This window comes from Myxine glutinosa, chromosome 5 (assembly GCF_964187855.1).
Source record: "Myxine glutinosa chromosome 5, kmMyxGlut1.1, whole genome shotgun sequence".
NCBI lineage: Eukaryota > Metazoa > Chordata > Myxini > Myxiniformes > Myxinidae > Myxine > Myxine glutinosa.
Genome location: NC_136265.1, coordinates 145691616 through 145713891, shown reverse-complemented (window position 1 = coordinate 145713891; position 22276 = coordinate 145691616). Strand labels below are relative to the sequence as shown.

At 46.7% G+C, this 22276-nt stretch overlaps 1 protein-coding gene across 1 annotated transcript in view; it reads right to left on the bottom strand.

Moving 5' to 3' along the window:
• The window catches only part of ELAC2 (elaC ribonuclease Z 2), a 124322-nt gene that overhangs the window by 62524 nt on the left and 39522 nt on the right, over positions 1-22276 (bottom strand). Inside the window, exons 10-13 of the mRNA XM_068116034.2 lie at positions 5997-6109; positions 4767-4865; positions 4360-4501; positions 60-145 (exon numbers count right to left, since the gene is read on the bottom strand). Coding sequence (XP_067972135.2) covers positions 60-145; positions 4360-4501; positions 4767-4865; positions 5997-6109 — 440 coding nt within the window. The remainder of the gene's footprint in view (positions 1-59; positions 146-4359; positions 4502-4766; positions 4866-5996; positions 6110-22276) is intronic.

Sequence of the window (22276 nt, the reverse complement as noted above, 5' to 3'; positions counted from 1 at the left end):
AAAAAGAGTAGGTACAGGCCCGACGGTACAGAAAAACAGACAGCAAGAGGCAAGATCACCTGTGCCACTGCCGCTGGGGTCGAAGTTCATACTTCAGCATGCACTCTGCTCGCGTATGAGGGATGGGCAAGTTCACACTGCTAACCTGTAGGTCCAAGAAATATGTATGAGCGTCACTGCGACCACCATCAAATATCACATTCAGAGCAAACAACAAAAAAAGGCAGAGCCCTCTTCACAGTTTGCAAAGCCTCAACTACCCTTTATTTAGAAAAAAAGATTATTATGGAAGCGCTTAGAAAGAAAAGTACAAGATGAGCAAATTCACCCACCGAGACAAGATAGAGTTGAAAAGACAAGATCGAGTTGAAAATGACAAGTTCGAGTTAAAATAACCAAACTCAGAGTGAGCAGTGAAATACGACTGAGCCATAAAGATCTCCATCCCTGCCATGAAAAAATGTTTCAGGCAAAAACACGACTCGTCTTCCAAAGGCAACAGGAAACTCACACACCATTGCGGAAAGTGTGAGGCTGGCTCAAAAACTACATAGAAAATGGTTAACATCTGTGCAAAGTTTGAGATGTGCAGGAGCAATCATTCACGAACGGGGAAGGATTTTTGACTTCTCAATTGTTTGCATGACATGGTTGCAGCAAGCTATGATGTCATGCATGACGAGGCTTCAGTAAGCTATGATGTCATGCACGATGAGGCTTCTGGAAGCTATTATGTCAGGCATGATGAGGATTCTGCAAGCTATGATGTTTTGCACAATGAGGCTTCTGCAAGATATGATGTCATGCGTGACGAGCATTCATAAGATATGATGTCATGCATGACGAGCATGACATCATATCTTATGACGATATGATGTCATTTTTCAGATGGCAGAAACTAGCAGCTCTTCCACAGTTTGGTTGCTGGGCAAGTCTGAAAAGGAAATAATATGTGGGGGACTACCAACCAAAGGACACACATTGCAGAAAATGGTGTACCATCACATGCAAGAACACCATACAGTTCGTGAAAGTGCCAAACTTAGTGTACAAGCTGTGTGTGCATACTGGGAGAAAGCACGAATTCCAGTGCAGAGAGTAGATTCCTGTGAGCGCCAACTTTTGAAGTTGTATAATGCCTACAAACTGGTAAAGAAAAATAGAACCAAGACATTCGAAAACTATAGAGTGAAGGAGCAGATGTTCAAAGATGATCTTCAATCCCTCTTCGATATCTCACCAAATGATGCGCTTGAGAAAATGACGAATGAAGAAGACAAAGCATTCCTTATCATGCAGAGTGAGGATCCCTCAAGCTCACGTATGGGATCTGTGGACAACACTCTGGCAGTGAAGGAGAACAGAAAGCATATCAGGCTTGAGAATGAAGATAAAAGAAAGAAGAAACATGCTGCTGAGGCTCTAACAGCAATGCAGTCTGTTCCATCAACATCGGCTGTGGTTGATGATGATGATGAGTCTGAGATTGAAAGCTCCGATTCAGGGGACAATGAATTCAAACTCCAAAGTCCATCTTCTGCCAAACAGGCGAAAAAGGCTCCCATCAAATTGATCACTCCAGCAATAGTGGCAACTCTGGACAGAGTAAATCTCTCAGATCGGCGTGCTATGTTTGTGGCCAGTGCTTTTGCACAATCTCTTGGTCATACCATTGAAGACAAGTGTAAGCCAACAATAATAAATAATTTGAGTAATTTAAAATAGATAATTATCTATGAAATGATGTATGATGCTAAAAATTCTGTATCTTATTATTCATTAAAATTTGTCAACATTTTGAGCAACCTCTAAATAGTGTCCAATCAAGCTCAAATTTTCACCACAAACTACTTTCTTCAATAGGAATAGGGGCAGGCTTGTGGAGAAATGAAAATCCAATCTTCAAATTTTTGGACCACCCCATTCCACAGGCTAAGATGTCATGCAGGACAAGGCTTCCGCAGGCTATGATGTCATGCAGAACAAGGCTTCCGCAGGCTGTGTTGTCATGCAGGACAAGGCTTCCGCAGGCTATGTTGTCATGCAGGACAAGGCTTCCGCAGGCTATGTTGTCATGCAGGACAAGGCTTCCGCAGGCTATGTTGTCATGCAGGACAAGGCTTCCGCAGGCTATGTTGTCATGCAGGACAAGGCTTCCGCAGGCTATGTTGTCATGCAGGACAAGGCTTCCGCAGGCTATGTTGTCATGCAGGACAAGGCTTCCGCAGGCTATGTTGTCATGCAGGAAAAGGCTTCCGCAGGCTATGTTGTCATGCAGAACAAGGCTTCCGCAGGCTATGTTGTCATGCAGAACAAGGCTTCCGCAGGCTATGTTGTCATGCAGGACAAGGCTTCCGCAGGCTATGTTGTCATGCAGGACAAGGCTTCCGCAGGCTATGTTGTCATGCAGGACAAGGCTTCCGCAAGCTATGTTGTCATGCAGGACAAGGCTTCCGCAGGCTATGTTGTCATGCATGACAAGGCTTCCGCAGGCTATGTTGTCATGCAGGAAAAGGCTTCCGCAGGCTATGTTGTCATGCAGGACGAGGCTTCCACAGGCTATGTTGTCATGCAGGACGAGGCTTCCGCAGGCTATGTTGTCATGCAGGACAAGGCTTCCGCAGGCTATGTTGTCATGCAGGACAAGGCTTCCGCAGGCTATGTTGTCATGCAGGACAAGGCTTCCGCAGGCTATGTTGTCATGCAGGACAAGGCTTCCGCAGGCTATGTTGTCATGCAGTACAAGGCTTCCGCAGGCTATGTTGTCATGCAGGACAAGGCTTCCGCAGGCTATGTTGTCATGCAGGACAAGGCTTCCGCAGGCTATGTTGTCATGCAGGACAAGGCTTCCGCAGGCTATGTTGTCATGCAGGACAAGGCTTCCGCAGGCGATGTTGTCATGCAGGACAAGGCTTCCGCAGGCGATGTTGTCATGCAGGACGAGGCTTCCACAGGCTATGTTGTCATGCAGTACAAGGCTTCCGCAGGCTATGTTGTCATGCAGGACAAGGCTTCCGCAGGCTATGTTGTCATGCAGTACAAGGCTTCCGCAGGCTATGTTGTCATGCAGTACAAGGCTTCCGCAGGCTATGTTGTCATGCAGGAAAAGGCTTCCGCAGGCTATGTTGTCATGCAGGACAAGGCTTCCGCAGGCTATGTTGACATGCAGGACAAGGATTCCGCAGACTAAGTTGTCATGCAGGACAAGGCTCCCGCAGGCTATGTCATGCATGGTGAGGCTTCCACAGGCTATGATATCATGACGAGGCTTCCACAGGCTATGTTATCATGCATGATGAGGATTCCACAAGCGATGTCATGCATGATGAGGCTTCCACAGGCTATGATGTCATGCATGAGAAGGCTTCCGCAGGCTATGACGTCATGCAGGACAAGGCTTCCGCAGACTATGTTGTCATGCAGGACAAGACTTCCGCAGGCTATGTTGTCATGCAGGACAAGACTTCCGCAGGCTATTTCATGCAGGAAAAGGCTTCCGCAGGCTATGTCATGCAGGACAAGGCTTCCGCAGGCTATGTCATGCAGGACAAGGCTTCCGCAGGCGATGTCATGCAGGACAAGGCTTCCGCAGGCGATGTCATGCATGGCGAGGTTTCGCAGGCTCTGATGTCATGCATGATGAGGCTTCCGCAGGCTATGATGTCATGCATGACGAAGCTTCCGCAGGCTATGATGTCATGCATGACGAAGCTTCCACAGGCTATGATGTCATGCATGGCAAGGCTTCCGCAGACTATGGTGTCATGCATGACGAAGCTTCCACAGGCTATGATGTCATGCATGATGAGGCTTCCGCATGCTATGATGTCATACACAATGAGCCTTTGCCAAGCTACGATGGCATGATCAGGCCTCCAAAGGGTACGATGTCATGCACAATGAGCTTTAGATCCATGACAACAGAAACACGCACAATGAGGTTTGCAGCCATGATTGCAACATATAAAATCAAAATAATAACACGCTGTTGCAGAAATTCTCATCTTCTGTTCAATCCACCCGAAACTCTCATTTGCTTGTTTATCGATTAGCTCTAACGTAATTGTAGTGCCAGACTGCAAAATCAAAAAAGGCCCTAAAAATAAGTAATAAAAACACCTGCAGGCCAAACGAGTTGTTTTTGGCATCGAGTTGGACCATAATGCAATCACAAAGTCGGACCAGCATCACGGCCAAGACATTGATGAAATGGGGGAGAGAAGTGGGTGCACAAAATGGAGCTCGGTTTACAAGGTTTACAAGGTTTGGGTTGGGTGTAGAAAGACCAAATCGATTTGGGAAGCTAAACCAGCAAGGCCGATGTCACTTTCCATAAATGCTAGACAAAAAGGAACCGACCGGCAGCAGTGTGTGTGGAGGCAACTGCGGGAAGATCCCAGGGTGGATCAGATTCAGCTGCGCCTGGACTTCAAACTGGGTCGGAAAGTGAACACAATTTGCTTGCTCATTCACAATTAGGTGCTCCGTACCTTCACCAAACCTGGCAGAGATCAAAAGTACAGGCAGAGTTTTGAGGCATTGCTAATCTAGTGGCCTGGCAACAAGACTAAAGCATAACAATCTCCATGTATTGCAAAAAGCACCATCAATTGAAGTGTAAACCCAATTAGAAACAGTTCATACATGAAGGATGAGGTTCACAGTGGAAACGTCTATTACATCCATAAAAAAAAAGAATGACAATGGAGAAAGATTAACAGGCTAAAAATAATTTTGACTTTTATATGCTGTCCAAATGTAATCACCTTCGCATCCAGTCCTGGTACGTGGGATTGGCAAGCACTGTGTCTGGAGTCATGTGGACAACTAGAGCCACAGGAATTTCCTTCCCATCAATTTGACATCTACAAATAAAGAACAAAAGACTTGCATTATGATGAACTAGTTTCAAACTTAAGGCCAAAGTCTATCCACATTAAGAATGTTTCAAACTGTGCAGCAAACTTTTACATAATAGCTTGGCGTTGAAAGTTAAAATTCAATACCGACAGGTAAAAGATTGAATTAAATGAGAAGCTCAAATAAAAAATAAAAAAAACACGACTCGACATCCAAAGACACCGGAAGTAGCCAGCAGATAAACACAGCTAAGATGAAAGTTCCCATTACCTAGAGTGGTAGAAATTTTCAAAATGGGCATACATTTGGAAGAAGCAATGGTGTAGCCATGCTGTGGTTAAATTTGTAAAAAAACAACAAAAAAAACTAGGTATTTAAAGGCGATTCCAAATAAGGAGCTACAAGGATAGCTCATAGGTAGCATACTCGCTTTCAGTTGTCCCGTCTGGGTTTGATGTCTGCCCAGACTATAAACTGCCTTCCTGATGATTTTGTATACAAGGAGCTGCATCAACGGGTAAGCCATCATTCAAATGGGCGTTCATCTGGCTGTCACATCTTCTAGCATCTCCATGTGGATGTTAAAGAGATCCCATTGATAACTTTTGAAAAAGAGTAGGCCATTGCTGTATGGTGAGACAGTGGTCAAATCTGAAAATTCCTGCTCTGAGTGGACCGACTTCGGCAGCAGCCTTCAAAGGAGCAGAGGCTTGTCCGGGGGCAAATTCTCGACTATGGAAATGATATTCGTGGATGGACTGGTGCCCCCCAGAGGAGTGAACGAGCAACAACAAAAACTTCCGAAATGACTTTTTCACGTCTCACTGGGGATCAGCTACATATGACAAGTTAAAAAATAAATAAAATTAAAGAATGGCAATTGTAGCCCCTCAAAAGTCTACTCTTGAAAACATTACTATGAAATATTATTTGTCTACGTGTCTACAAGCAAGACAGCTGGGGTATTCAAATCTGCAATTGTGCACGACCCAAACCCAAACAGCAGCTATATTCAAATTTGGCCCTTCCCGTGTTTGAACCCAAAACCCAGAGAAATAAGAGTGGAACACTAGCGGAGATATCCACAAGCTAAATAGTGGGCAATTCAGAAGTTTCAGGAATTGATCAAACCATACCTACATATGTCTTCATTTGAGCACAGAGGTTCAACAAACGAATCATCAGGGCATTCCAGAATGAGTATGTTCAAGGATGGATGTGCCGTCATCAGCACCTCCTCGGGCTGAATCTGCAAACACTCAACTGTCAATTAAGCATCAAGGACCACAAAAGTATCTCCATGAGGTTCAGTGACGTTAAAATGCTTCTAAGCACAGAAAATACCATTGCAAATGCCTTTGCTTATTCATGAGGATAACATCTGTGTCGGAAGGCAAATGTAGCGGCAAACAGCAGGATAAACACAGCTACTATGATCTGATCTGATTGCGGATGAAAGTCAGTGCTAAATTCATGTATTTATTTTTAAAATGTTGGGGAGTGGTGGGCGTGGAACATAACCGCAAGGCAGAGTTGCTCCAAAACACAAGATTTCAACAGGGAGTTCCTTAAACCTTCTTAATAACCCATTTACTTACGTGGCTTGAAGTCATTTACTACAACAGCGTTCAGTTTCCGTAAGTCCCTAATCTCAAAAAAATGACAAATTTGCAAATCCGTTACAATTAACTAACGTCCATGGTCCTGAAATATAAATTGCTTCAAGGCCGCAAGCCATTATAACACAAAGCTAATTAAATTGCCAAAAGTCTAAGTTACAAGCAACAAAGGAAATCATCCGACAGGTTCATTGGAGACCATGGATGTGACGAAACATCCATTAAGATTCCAGTTCATATTATCTGATTTGAAAAACGTTTAAATAAATCAACAAGACGTAATGCGGAGCACAATACTTGCAAAATCCACCCCTCCAAAAAGAAAAAGTTGCCATGGATACATCAAATTGCCCATTTCACTAAGATTTAAATTGACGATCTTAATCAAAGCATAGGTCATTGAGATTAAAATTGATGAATTTTCAGATGAAAATTGATGATTTTAGAAGTTTGACATCGAGTTGACCTTTGACCTTAAAATATTTGGTTTCCCAATTCAGTTAGGTCTTTTGCAATTGCTGTTTAATTCTCAAGTCAATCACATGAAAATTGATGTTTTTAGAAGTTTGACCTTGAGTTAACATTTGACCTCAAAACTAGTTGGTTCCCTAATTTAGTGACTCGATATGCAAATGCTTTTCAATTCTCAAGTCAATCGGATGAAAAATGACAATTTTAGAAATTTTGACCTCAAGATGACATTTGACCTCAAAATCAATAGGCGTCTTGCTTATGACCAACTCTACCATCTGGTGAAGTTTCATGAAGATCGGTTTAAAATTGTGACCTGTAGGCGATTGACAGACTGACAGACAGACAGACAGACAGACAGAGAATAACGCACAAGATCAACCAATATACTTGAAAAATCTTTGATTTTGCAAGTAATAAATAAGTAAATGCCAACTCAAGAATTGACGTGGACATGCAACAGTGAGGCAACAACACCTGGCTCTTTCCCTCCATACTAAGTGTGTCTGGGGAAAAAAAAAAAAATCAAAAAACGAGAAGCCTGAAGAAATATTACACACATTAATCATCAATTCAAATTTAATCCACCATTTTTACCGTGCAATTCGATATTAAACTTTCAAGGTTTGATTATCATTGGACATGGTCCGTGGCAAAATGAAAGTGGAAGAAGCATTTCATTACACGATGGGTGGTACATCTCGAAGGCACAATGGTGAGGACTTAGGGAGCAGAGTGACAAACTCTTGACACAAATGGTAATTGCGACCGAGTAATTGATCGGTGGGATTTCCAGGCAAGCACGATTCGGGGGTGGGGAAATGGACAGGTAGTGCTGGTTTAGTCAGACATATGTTATATAAACTAGCACACGTCTTGCTAGTGAGCCAACATACCCCTCAATTGCACAACACGGGACATCAACCATTTTATGTGGAAAGGATCCGGTCAGATTTTGTGCTGACAATGGTGCTCAGGTGTGGTTGTGCACGTGTTACCCTCAAACTGCCAACCACCCAAACATTCTCTTTTTGTGATTACCCTGAGGTCCTCCTCTCAAATTGTGCCTGATTTCTCCACACCGTTCACCACTTCCTCTTCCTCCTTCTCCTCAAAAAGAAATAATGTATTAAATGAATAATAATTTGAGTGAATACCAAGAACCAAGACGTAGAATAAAAGGTATGTGGATATTTCTCTCCCTTGCATGTGGTACTGGTAACTTGATGCTTCTGGTGCTACAGCGCTCGTGGACAGGGTGGCCTTTTCCCGCATTGACATTTGATTGACGTTAAACAAAAACATTAAATTTGTTCTCACAGAAGGTGGCGATGTTAACGAGGGGAAACGAATATTCAACCCGCATCAGAATGGCAGTTTTTAAGTTATGTTTGAACCTTTCTGGGGGTTGAACCCCGAATAGAACGCTCATTGGCGAGAACATTGTCAACACAGCTTTCCGACCACTGCAACTTATTGCATTTCATAACTGCTTTCCTTGCACATTCAGACGAATTATGTTTCTTAAACGTCCGCGTACGCCTATCGACATCAAAACAACTCTTTCATAAGCCGAGAAATGCAATATGCAAAAATATGCATTTTCTACCATGTAAACTGAAGTGAAAACGCTTCAAATGTTTTAGAGATATGTCTGGAGAGGATCCTGAACTCCTGCCCTTTTGATGAATTTGAATAACAATGGCTATGTTCTGAGTGGATAGAAGGCAACTAGAGGTGAAGGAGTTTAAAAGAAAGGATAGAGGAGAAGCCGCTTCAGCAGAGCAGGCCTTGATACATTGGCATCATTACTCCGCGCTCACGAAGCATAAAGTGAGGTTAAGCAATTGCTTCACCATGTCTGTTTGTCTGTCTACAAACATTGGTTTAAGATCGAGGAAAAACTTAATTCAAATTGAATGTTACATTTTGAACATGAATAGAAAAATAACCTACAGTTTAGCAGTACTTAGTAACCTGTACCCCTCTTGGGGGTGTGGTGGGGTGAGGGAAGTGCAGGGAGAGTGAGGAAGAGTTTTTGATAAAGATAGCAACTCCACCACCAGGGCAAGGCTCAGGTCTATCATACCATAGGAGGGAGTAAACGGAGAGAAATTAAGGAAGCAGAGACATCTTGAAGGAGGAAAGTTTCTGTTAAGCAGATTGATCAAGTCTGGTTTGTCAGAAGCAAGCTGTCTGGAGAGATCAGTCAGGTTTGAGCGAAGGCCCCGGATGTTTGAGGTCCATACCGTTAAGGAAGAGGGAGGGGGAGCATCGGACACAGCACAAGGGAGGGGAGGGTAGGGAAAGATAAGGGAAGAAAGGTGGAGAGGCAGGGAGAGCTAAAAGTGCACTATTTGGAAAAAAGTGCAAGGGTGGCAATATTTTTGGCCATGACTGTCTTTTATATATTGTTGCGGTTTTGAGTTTGTACAATAAAGGTTAAATTTCCCCCTCATAGTTAGTCACACAACAACACGTAGCCTCGCGATAGTTCAGTTATTTCTTAGTATCTGTAAGAATAGTCATTTTCCTGTGTTAGTCTTGTGTTGAGTAGAATAATGAGAGTTAGGTCCTTTCTTGCCTTATGCCGCCTTTATTGCCTTATGCCTCCTTATGCCACCTTTGGCTTTTTGGCGCAAATTAACACGAGGCAGGCCTGGAAAATCAAGGCAAGACCGAAGGAGGGCGGAGGAGAAGCTGACGGTAAGCGTGAGCCGCCAATCAGGGCTCGAAGGGAGTGGCTGCGGCACTGCGTCACAGGGCGTGGTTGGAACATTCGAGAGGGCTAAGGGGGTTGGCCATATAACCCGTTGCGCGAAGCCCCCGACCTGAGTTATGAGATGGGTGATGAGCTTGATGAGTTACAAGTTGTGAGAAGGGCATGCGCTGGGTGTTGAGCTTGAGTAGTTATGGGCAGAGGAGCTTGTGAGCAAGTTACGAGTTCTGAGAGAAGACGCGCATGAACTAAGCTATAAGCGCTCTTACGAATTAAGCGCTCGGTTGAGCTCGAGGCCGAGCCTCTATTGGGTTACGCGAGTGATAGCGCACCGGCAACTAAACAAGCTGTGGAAAACCGGCAGCTGTGCTGAGAGACGCGTACATTTCCCTCCTGCCTGCTGGGCCCTTTGTTCGAGAGACGCGCTACAAGGACCCCTTCCACCGCCTGCTTGCCTTCATCGCGGGACGCCCTGTGACCGGGGAGAGCCACGCCAGGTGGGGCTGTTCCTGGACGACCAAGGCAGCGTGTGAACATCATCCTGCCTTCATTACCCCTCTGTGAGTGTGATCGGGCGGGGTTTGGAACATTCGAGTCGGGCAAGGGCGGGGCCATATAACCCTGTGACCAGAGCCCCCCACGTTAGTTATGAGATGAGCGCAGGGCAAGTCAGATCGCAGTTGAAGCAGATGAGTTGCGCAGCCCATGGAAGGAGTTGAGTTCGTGTGAGAATACGTCAATCAGACCCCAGAGGAGACGTGCTGAGTTGAGTTGCGTTGAGTTCAGAAAGAGATGCGTATAACCCCGTTGTATACGAACTTGCCCTGCTTCCCGCTCTCTGCGCAGTATTAATCGCGCTGTAAAGTCAACCCGCGCCGGGCTACAGACGCGCGTATTTCCTTCTGCCTGCCTTTGCCGATATACGCGCCGCGAGGATTTTCCCGCCTGCCTGCCTTCGCCGGGATACGTGCTGTGACTGCCAGAGGGCCACGCCGGGTGAGCTGTTCCTGGAGCGACCGAAGCAGGCGCGTTCAGCGCGCGAACATTCTTCTTCCATTTCCCCGTGTGAGTGATCGGGCCCGTGTCTGGGTAAAAATAAGTAAGACTGCTTAAGTTCTGCCCTCTGTCCCCTTTTCTTCTACCAAATCATTGTAAATAGTGTAAATAAATCTGTTCTTCCTTCTGATTCGACCGTTTCGTCTCTTCCATCATTGGCTTAGCATGGTACGAATTAGATCGCTCTAATCGGGTTCTATAGAAAGGTAACAGCACGAGTCACGTGGTACGCATTCCGCTCGGGTGTACTCAATCACGTGTGGTTCGTGCGAGACTCGATCCCCGCTACCGCTGCGGCGTGGGTACTCAAGGTACGCGTGAAATTGTCCTGAAACCCTTTTCCACGTCTGCCCGGAAGTGGCGACTGTCTCGCGGGTTTGAAGACCCAGAGAGAAAAAGGGGCTTAATCTCCCCTTTGTAAGGGAATGGGCTTCGAAAAACCGCAACAATTTGGTAGTCAGGAGTGGGATTTGAACCCTAAAAAATTTTTGGACACCAAATTGTACATATTGGCAGCAACAATTTGGTGTCAGTGGAGTGGGATTTGAACCCTAAAAAAAAAAACAATTGGACGAATTGGCTCCAAATTACGAGCGAACGAAATTTAGTTGTAAAAACCAAATTGTATTCGTACCATGGCTGGCGAATGCCAGTAGGGGTAGAAAAAGTAGAATTGATGACCCAGGACCTACAGAGACAGATGGTAGTGGAAGCTGATAAGGGTGCGGCAGTAGGTAAAGAAAATGGCGGCGCCTCACACGTGGCAGCGGCGGAGGCCAAACCCGTTGTGCAAGGGAGTTTTGAGGACTTGCAATTATTCTTGACACAATGCAGGGCATTTATGGTCAAGTGGAATGAAGACATAAAAGAAATGAGAGACGAAGCAAGGTGTGATATGGAAAAATTGAGGGCAGAATCAAAAAGGGACATGGAAGGGGCAGGGGAGGACATTAGGCGCGGGTTGAGCAAAGAGGTCGCAGTGGTACGCGACGGGGTGAAGCAGGGTGAGGAACGCGTGGGGAGCGAGCTTGAGCAAAGGACAGCCAAGTTGACCGGAGATATGGAAATCGCGACGTGGGGTGTAGAAGAGCCGACGGTCGCCGAATTGGACAAAGAAATTTCATGGGTGCCGGCGGTCGTCGAGGAAAAAGAAATAATTGGGGCCGAAGAGGCAGTGGAAACGGGGAGCAAATCGCGGGAGAAAGAGATGGAATCCGCACAAAGTCTGTATTTGTACCGTGACGCCGGGCTTGCTAATGAAATAAAAAGTTTCCAGGTGCAACCGGGGAAGGAGGACCCCGAGGTGAGTGGAAAAAATGGCCCGAATGTGTTTGGCGCGAACGGGTTTTTGGCGCGCTTGGGACAGAGTTGAGACCCGGGCGTTCGCGGAAGGTCCATTGTGCGGTGTACGAGAGTGTGGTACGAAGTACGAGAGAGAGTGTGCGCCGAAGCGTGAGCGAGAAAAGTGTGCGATGACATATATATATATATATATATATATATATATATATATATATATATATATATATATATATATATATTGTTACATTTGTGGGGGTAGATGGAGGAATCCCATTGTAAAGATAGGATTGTATAGTTGTAGCAATATAGCATGGACCGTGGATGCGTAGGGGACATGTCAATGCATTTAAGCAGGGAGCTTAAGATTGTTTATGCGTCTTCACACGAGGGGTGAAGCTGTGTTAACTAGTTGGGGATTACGTTTAGTTCTCCCCAGTACGTGATATTACCTCTGTGATCTTGTCCCTTCGTTTTTATTACTTCAACCAGGCCAGCCATTCAAAGTTCCATTAAACAACAATAACCGTACACTGCATGCAAAAAGGTTCCCGAACATTGCCGATCGGCAAGTAAGCCACGCCTTAATGAACACAAACAAAGAAAAGCCGGCAGGCCACGCCCAAATGTTTGTGATTGGTCGAGAGAAACGTAGGGTGATTTGAAAGATCTTTGCAATTGGTCAGGGGGATATCAGAGCAAGAAGCTTCAAGAAGAGGACAAGGAAGAAGAGCACGTCTCGCTCTCTCTCGAGGTGCGGGTTTTTGGAGGAGGAAGCGGCGCCATTGTGTGGTCCTGGAGCTTGGAGTTTGGGGCGCACTTTTGAAGAGAGTGGGGAGCTCTTGGCTGCGTGGGCAACATTGTGAGGTGTTGTTTTGGCTGTGGTGCTCTTTAGAGGCGGAGGAGGCCGCGAGCGAAGCGAAGGAGGCTGCCCTGCTTGCCTCACGCTGGTGGCTACTGGGGGCACGGCGTGACCGCCATCTTGTGCCGGGTTGCCGCTGGAGAGACATCGAGCACTGGGCCTCGTCCCCAGCTGGAAAACTCACAGAGGAACTTGGGAGGCCAGAAATAAGTGACTGCACTATAAAAAGGGAACATTTATTTTATTTTGGCTTTCCCATTGTCTGTATTTGAGCCCGTGAGTGGAGGAACCTCACATAGGAATTAGTTTTTACCTCAACATTTCATTTGACATTTTTCATCTTTAAATTATTACAGATTAATTTTCATTAAATTATTACTGTTGAATTTTCCTTGTCGTGTCCTTTCGTTGTGGGTTCCGGATTAAACCCGTGTGTTTTGTTTAATTAAACATCTCAAATTCCTTCATTCCGCGGGCGTTAAAAATAACTGCCATCTTCGGGGGATGCCTCGGAGTTAAAGCTGGTTCGGCTATTCATCCAAGGCTGGTGTTCATTGACTACGGACGTGGCATATATGCATATATATATATATATATATATATATATATATATATATATATATATATATATAAATAAAAGTAATCGGGAGGTTAAATCATACGCGGACGTAGCTTCAGGACGTCGATCTTTAATTTGACAACCTTTCGACCAACAACGGTCTTCTTCTTAGTCGTCCCCAAGTTCAACGGAAGTGAAGCGCAGCTTACAGTTATCGCCCGATAACTGTAAGCTGCGCTTCACTTCCGTTGAACTTGGGTGGGGGAGAGACAAAGCAGAACCGGCAAAGTGGAAAAGGCACAGAGGTGCACAGCAATACAAGGTAATGCAGCATGAGGGGCGCGGAAGAGCGAGCAGAGCAAGCTCGTCCCTAACCGTTCGTGCCCCCCCCCCCACGTCAGCTTACACTACCCTTGTCCTTCCCTGTATTTACAAATTCGTCACTACGTCCTGTCTCCCATATCCCCCTCTAAGCCAAATTCGTCTCCCAATCCCTCCCTGGAAGGAAGGAATGGAACAAACACAATGCCCCTCTACGTCGTGATGTGTCTTACACATTCAAACATTGCACTTGGTCTTGGTGCGGAGCTTCGTTCTCCTGGTGAATGAATGTGGATGGCGCGAAGGGAATTTCTCTTCGGAACTACTCTCACTGACATTAACTCACTTACACTACCCGGGGTCATACCCTGCCAATTGGCCTCTTTAATCCTATCGGACCCGCTGTCGACTTTAGTCACCACGGCCATACTCAACCTTCTGACATGAATTTCACCATTCATATAACTGCATGACACAGCTGGAAGTGGCTGGTCCTCACGAGCAGCGCTCGCTTTAGTGGAACGGGTCCAATAGGGTTAAACTATGTGGTTCTAAAAACCTGATTCCCATTGACCACTCTGCGGTGCCCCTGAATTTGGGTCTCACTCCCCAATTTTTCTTACTGTGCCCTTGCACAATTTCGGGGCTGGGTCGTGTGGCTCCACTAGCAGCAGGTCTACCTACCTGCGCACCTCTGCCACTGAAGTCGCCACCCGAGCTTACCTGCTCCTGCGACTACCTAAACTGGGGAAGGCCCCTCCTGGCCCTTTACCCCTCTGATGCCCTCTCTGGCATTGGGATACCCGGGCCCTTCCCTTGGATCCTCAGGCCCCACTGAACACTACTCACAACTCTAACTGGCTCCCAGAGTCTACCTGCGGCCTCACCTGGCCGACAAACTACCAGTGGCGGAGTGCTCCAATAACCATACGCACCAAACAAAGCCACACGCCCAGCCATTCACTGACTCATGCACCCAACCAAAGCACTACTTGCCACTTCCCACACCACGGGTGTCAATATCCAAACAATTTACCTGAGCCCTCTACCTGTCTTTACACTACCCACCCCGGGTATTCGTGAATGGGTCCATCTCCCCCCATTCACTCCTTCGCACCATGCATTCCACACCTTTTATTCCCACACCAAGCATTCCACACTACTCATTCCAGACCATTTATCTCGCACACCACTTTTCTCGCACACCAAATTCGCACACCTTTTGTGCTCTTACACCTTTTCCCATACACTCCAACACAACTCCATCTGTCTCAATACACAATGCCTGGTTATTCTCAACCAATTCCTCATTTGCTCAATACACAATCCCTGGTTATTCTCAACCAATTCCTCATTTGCTGAATACACAATCCCTGGTTATTCTCAACCAATTCCTCATTTGCTCAATACACAGATCCTCACACACTACTACACACACACAGCATCATCTATCTGACTACTTCCCCTAAAACTCGTGCTTCCCCATCTTCCCTTACACTAAGCACACCCTCGTCATTAACATCCACCTAAGCTACCTACGTCCCCTCTATGGTACAAATGTCACTAATTAAATATTGTCCTCCACAGTCATCTAAATCCCAATCAATTAACCTAGCACACCCTCGGCTAGCTTCGGTGCCCCATGGAGGTAACCATCGCTGGCACCTCCATGTGCATGTCACTGCCATCCCCCTAAACTACCATTCCCCCCCACGCTGGGCACCATTCGCCAACACTATTGCCATTCGTCCATTACTGTACTCGAGCCTCTCTGGGTGGAAATACATTGTCACAGCTCGGCTTCGAAAAGCCGGGCGATGCATGCGGGTGGTTGGTCTACTGTTGGTTTGGTCCGTCCGGCATTTTCGATCCAGGGGAGGAGACATGTTTGGGCCAAGGTTCAAAGCGCCATCCCTGCGCGAGGCCTTGCGGTCCCACGTACGATGGCCCAACCGCCCACGGTCGGAGCACCGCAGCCGCCAGGGGGCGCGGCTCCGAACTCTCCTACCCCCCCTTGAACCGTGCCGATCGCCTTTCCCGCCAAGGCGCGGCACCGACCATACAGGGAGGGGCCCGGAGCGAACCGTGCACGCCGGTCCTTGTGAGACCGCCGCGGCATCGATCCCCGCCGATCCCCGCTGCACACAAAGCACACAACTCACCGAAGGCTCACGTCGGCTATACGTCGCGCTAAACGTTACCCCGGTCTGCGTCGTTGCTCGAGCCGCGTTCTCACCACACGCGACCCATTCCACTCTCGCACGCCGAGGCGCCCCCATACACCCCATGCATTCCGTTGCTGCACTCTCCTGTGCACACTCTTCTCTTGCACACTCAGGTGCACTCATACCACTCACGCACTCCGTTACCACACAATCGGCCATCGCACACCCTTGTGCACACTCTTTCGTTAGGTACTCCATAACGTCCATGGGTGTGCACTCTCCTGGTACACACCCAATCACACGCTCTGGTGTGCACTCCTGCACACTCTCTACAACACGCTCTGGTGTGCATTCTCTCTCACTCTCCTCGGCCATCACACACTCTAACACACTCTTCTTCGACGCACTCTTCACACTCACATTCCGTCATACACTCGCGCTCCGGTGCATACTTCTCTCGCACATGCGTGCCAGTCACCCTCACACATCGCACCACGGATCTTCCACGAGCGCCCGGGTTCCGTCTCGATCCCAAGTGCGCCAAAAATCTTTTCCCGCTAAACACTTTCGCGCCATACACACCCCTACTCACCTTGGGGATTCTCTTCTCCGCCAGTACCTGCAAACCTTTACTGGGGTTAGCAAGCCCGACATCACGGTGCAAATGCAAACTTTGTTCAGGTTCCATTTCGACCTCCCGTGATACATGTACTTCCTCTGCCGTCTCTTCGGCACCAATTTCAACTATTTCTTTTTCTACCTCGACGACCGCCGGCGCGCATGAAATTTGCTTTTCTAATTCGGCGCCCCCCCCCCCAGAGTCGCGATTTCTATGCCCTCGGTCCATGTAGCCGCGCCCTGCTCTACCTCGCTCTCCCTGCGTTCCTCGCACCGCGTTACCCCGTTGCGTCCCTTAGTGACCTGCTCGCTCAGCTTGCGCCTTATGTCCTTCCTCGCTTCTTTTATTTCTTTCTTTGATGCCACTCCCATCTTTTCCAATTCCCGAGTGGTTTTGTCCCCCATTTCTTTCAATTGGCCACCCATTTTGCTTTCCAATTCATTTTTCACCTCTTCCAACTTATCGCCCATTTTTTTATGTCCCGGGTGGATTTGTTCCCCAATTCTTTCATTTGATTACTTTGAGCATCCATCTTTCCCTCTTGGATGTCCATTCTCCCATGTATTTTATTTATGTCATTCTTCAGCTCGCCCTTATTACACCTTGCTTCGTCCCTCATCTCTTTCATTTCTGCCCTCGATTTGTCCATTTTCGCAGTTAGTCGGATTAGGAGCAATTCCAGGCCAGATGCGGCCGGCACAGCGGGCTCGGCTACCGCGGCCATGTGCAGGGCAACACCATTTTCTACCCCTGCTGCCGGCCCCTCGTCACTGTCCTCCTCCTCTCCCAATTCTGGGTCATTAATCCTGGGTCATTAATTCCTCCTTATCTACCTCCTCTTCTACCCCCACCGGCATTCGATCGCTTTGGCTAGCCATGGCACGAATTTAATTTTGGATTTTAAAACTAAATTTCGTCCACTCGCAATTTCAAGTGCGTGAAGCGCACTCCGGGTCCAATCCCACTCTCCTGACACCAATTGTTACGGTTCTCTACGCCACCCTTAATCCCCTTATCAAGGGGGAATTAATCCCCTTATCAAGGGGGGATTAATCCCCTTGTCTTTACTGGGCTTGGCGGAACCGAGACTTGCAACGTCCTTCCCGGACACACGCGGAGTAGGGTTTCGGGACCACTTCTCGCTCGTACCTAATTCCCCGCACTGCCCTGGGAGCGAGGAAAAAAGCCTCGCACGAACCACGTGTGGTTGGAGTACGCCGAGCGGATTGCGTACACGTGGTCCGCACAGTTACCTAGATATTGGAACCGGGTTAGAGCAGTTCTATTCGTGCCACGCTTAGTCAATTGGAGAAACCACAGGAACGATCGAATCAGGAAGAAAGGAAGAACAAACGGTTTAATTATTTCCCACACATATATACAAGGTTCAAGGACGAAGAGACACAGAGCAACCTTAACTTATCCCTTGGACAACGGGCCTGTCTCACACTCACACAGGGAATTGCAGAAGGGTAGATGTTCCCCAACGCGTCGAGAGATGGCCCCCGTCCGGCTCTCCACGGCCCCGGCACGTCCCGCGAAGATGGTGGCAGGCGAAGGCAGGGGCTCGTAGCGCGTCTCTCGAACCAGCAGATGATGGGGCGGAACGGCTAAGGGCGGACTTTAGCGCGGCTGGCGGTTACTCAGCCGTGCTCACTCGCGCATCTCAAATGACCTGTATTCGTTATAAGCGCGTCTGGCTGCGCCCGCGTATATGTACTGTTCACACACGCGGCCAACTCCTCTTCTTCGATACACTCCGAGCTGGTTAGCGCGCGCGTTCTCGTGCAAGTTCTCTGCTCAACAGCTTTCACCGCTCGTCAAGTTCTTTCGCCAATCCTTTTGCCGCAAGTCCTCTGCTTCAGTCCTCCGTTCCTATGCGAGTCCTCTCGAGGGCTTTCGCGCAGCCGGTTTTATAGCTACGCCCCCCCGAACCTTCTGGAACTCACTCGAACCTTCTCACCACGCCCTCTGACGCCACGCCGCCGTCACCACCTCTGAACTCTGATTGGCAGCTCGTGCTTACCGTCATCGCTTCTGCCGCTCCACCCTCGACTCCGCCCCAACCTTCCTAGGCCTGCCTCGTGTTAAGTCGCCCAATGATCAACCAACGTTTAACAAAATGGATCGAGCATACGGATGTAGAATGATCGGTAGAAGTAGGGCCTATTCTCCTGGCTCCTACTCAACGCAGAACTAGCAAAGGAAAAGGACTAAGCTTACAAATACTAAGACATAACTATACTATCGCGAGGCTACATGTTGCTTGTGTGACTAACTATGGGGGGAAAACTTTAACCTTTATTAGGCTCACTTGACAAACTCAAAACCGCAACAATATATATATATTATATATATGTATATATATCTGTGCAGCATCTGTCCTGTGTTGTCCTGTGTTGTGTTGTCTTGTGTTGTGTTGTCACTGAACTATTTTCTCAAACTTTTGTGAAATCGTAACAAACTTCTGGTATGCACATATCTCTCCCGTCGGTATGTCCTAAGGGTATGTGTTTTGAAAAATTTTCTAATTATTATTTTTTTTTTTTGGGGAATTTTTTTGGGGAATTTTTTTTTCCCAACTTCAATTGTTTATAAAATGTGATATCACGTATATTACAAATACATTTGTGCAAAATAATTGTTTGAATTATGATTGGTTTAAACCATGACAAAACGGCAACTCGCTGTCGAGTCATTTATCTATATATCTACACATCTGGGCAGTGTCTGTGTTGACACTTAACGACTCCCTCAAACTTTTGTTTCCGTGGTTGTGAAGTGTTTTTAATAACGTTGTGGTGAGGTATTTTGAATTATGTGGTGGTGAGGTGTTTTTAAATGACGTGGTGGTGAAGTGTTTTTAAATCACATTGTGGCGAGGTGTTTTTAAATCACATGGTGGTGAGGTGTTTTGATTTAGGTGGTGGTGAGGTGTATTGAATTACGTGGTGGTGAGGTGTATTGAATTACGTGGTGGTGAGGCATTTTGAATTACGTGGTGGTGTGTTTTTAATTTTGTGGCTGTGAGATGTTTTTTTTACGTGTTTTATGGCTGTGAGGCGTTTTTAATTTTGTGGTGGTGAGGTGTTTTTATTACGTGTTTTATGGCTGTGAGGTGTTTTTATTACGTATTTTATGGCTGTGAGGTGTTTTTATTACGTGTTTTATGGCTGTGAGGTGTTTTTATTATGTGTTTTATTGCTGTGAGGTGTTTTTAATTTTGTGGTGGTGAGGTGTTTTTTTTACGTGTTTTATGGCTGTGAGGTGTTTTTAATTTTGTGGTGGTGAGGTGTTTTTATTACGTGTTTTATGGCTGTGAGGTGTTTTTATTACGTATTTTATGGCTGTGAGGTGTTTTTATTACGTGTTTTATGGCTGTGAGGTGTTTTTATTATGTGTTTTATTGCTGTGAGGTGTTTTTAATTTTGTGGTGGTGAGGTGTTTTTATTACGTGTTTTATGACTGTGAGGTGTTTTTAATTTTGTGGTGGTGAGGTATTTTTATTACGTGTTTTATGGCTGTGAGGTGTTTTTATTACGTGTTTCATGGATGTGAGGTGTTTTTAATTTCGTGGTGGAGAGGTATTTTTATTACGTGTTTTATGCTGTATGATGGTGTTTTTATTACGTGTTTGTTTTTATTACGTGTTTTATTAGTGAGGTGTTTTTATTACGTGTTTGATGGCTGTGGGGTGTTTTTAATTTTGTGGTGGTGAGGTGTTTTTATTACGTGTTTTATGGCTGTGAGGTGTTTTTATTACGTGTTTTATGGCTGTGAGGTGTTCTTATTACGTGTTTGATGGCTGTGAGGTGTTTTCAATTTCGAGGTGGTGAGGCGTTTTTAATTTTGTGGTGGTGAGGTGTTTTTATTACTTGTTTTATGGCTGTGAGGTGTTTTAAATTACTTGGTGGTGAGGTGTTTTAAATTACTTGGTGGTGAGGTGTTTTGAATTACTTGGTGGTGAGGTGTAATCGTCCCAAACTTCCAGTCTGCACCTACCCCTCCCCTATGTGTGTGCTGAGGGGTTCTTTCTTGAAAAAAAAACATTCAACCTAAATCTTCAACCTAAATTGCCTATAAAAATGTAATATCACAAACACAACAAATACATTTGTGCAAAGTAATTGTTTGTATTATGATTGGTGTAAATCATGACAACACAGCAACTCAGGTAGTCATTAGCCTCAGCTAAAATAAGCCCATTCCTCAGTATCGACGCTTGGTGAGTCGAGCGCAGCGAGCCGAGCCAAGCTAGTATATATATATATATTGTTGCGGATTCGGGGGTCGGTGCTCCCCTTATCAAGGGGGGGGTTAATCCCCTTGTCTTTTAAGCTGGCTGTCCCCCAATCCTGGAAGCTATGATGCTCCTTCCGGTCGGAATTAGCTAGGGTGATTGGTCAATGAAGTCCCAAATACCTACTTACTAACCCGACCGTAAAGCAGGGAAATAACTCCCGCTAGAACCACGGATAAGATGGAAATTGCCGAGCGGTTAGAAATCCGCGGCCCGAGCCATTAACAAAGACTAACCCGATCCTGAGCGGTTTCCAAATCGTGCCACAGGTACTCAATTGAACGAAAGGACGGAGGCGATCAGATTAGGAAAACCAAGAAATAACAAGGCGATTTATTTACACCCAAGAAGAAGAGGAAACGAAAGGAATATACAAGAAGAAGAAAAAGCAGGACACAGGGCAGGCTTACCTATACAGTCTTAACTTATTACGACCCCAGGACAAACAGACAGACTCACACGGAATTGTAGTGGTAGGGGAGGAAGGTCCAAGCAGATGGTCAGGCGATGGGATCCGGCTCCGGTCCACTCCAGTCCAGGCTCCGGTTCCGCGGGCGAAACCCAGCAGGCAGCTTCGCGCGTATCGTCGGACGTGAGCGGACCTTACGTATCTCGGGGTTACATATATCGGGGGAACTGGGATGCGGCGTACGTAATACGTAGCTCATGCCAGCTCTCTCTCTCTCTCTCCCGATCAATGGCTCGTATCACAGGCAGTTCGTGCAATCAGCGTCTCCGCGCAGTCCTTTGAAACAAGCACGCCTCCCGATCAATAAGTTCATAAAGCGCCTTTCCCAACGAGTCCATATCAAAATGTGCTCCCTCACGGAGTCCGTTTAAAACAAGCGCACCTCCCGATCAATAAGTTCATAAAGCGCCTTTCCCAACGAGTCCTTTACAATCGATCGTCCCCTGCGCAGTTCTTTACAAGCAGTTCGTACAATGCAATCCCCGGCGTAGTCCATAAAAGGGCGTCGCGCTTGCGCTTATATACGCGCTTTGAGATCAGTGCACGCACTTCGAAACCATGCCCGTCAGTGAGCTCACCTCAGCCCTGGTTGGTTGGCGAGGGCTCACCGGCTCCGCCCTTGACGGCGAGTTGACAGGGCCACGCCTCGTTCCCGGCGCTCCGCCCCCTTCTTCCTCGAGCTTGACCGCGTGGTTAATGGCGTCTGTTTGAGCAGAAGCTCAGCGAGGCAGCGAACGCTGCTAGCAAGCGGAGGCGCGTAATATAATTGGGAGAGAGAGGTTGGAAAGGAAGCGAATGGGGCCTATCTTATTTGATTAATGCAACGCAGATTCAACTATTGGGAACACAGCCTTATCTGAAACACATACTAAGGAAATAACTGAAAGTCCTATGGTGTCCGACGTGTTGCTGTGGCCTAACTATGGGTGCAACCTTTAACCTTATTAAATGATGGAA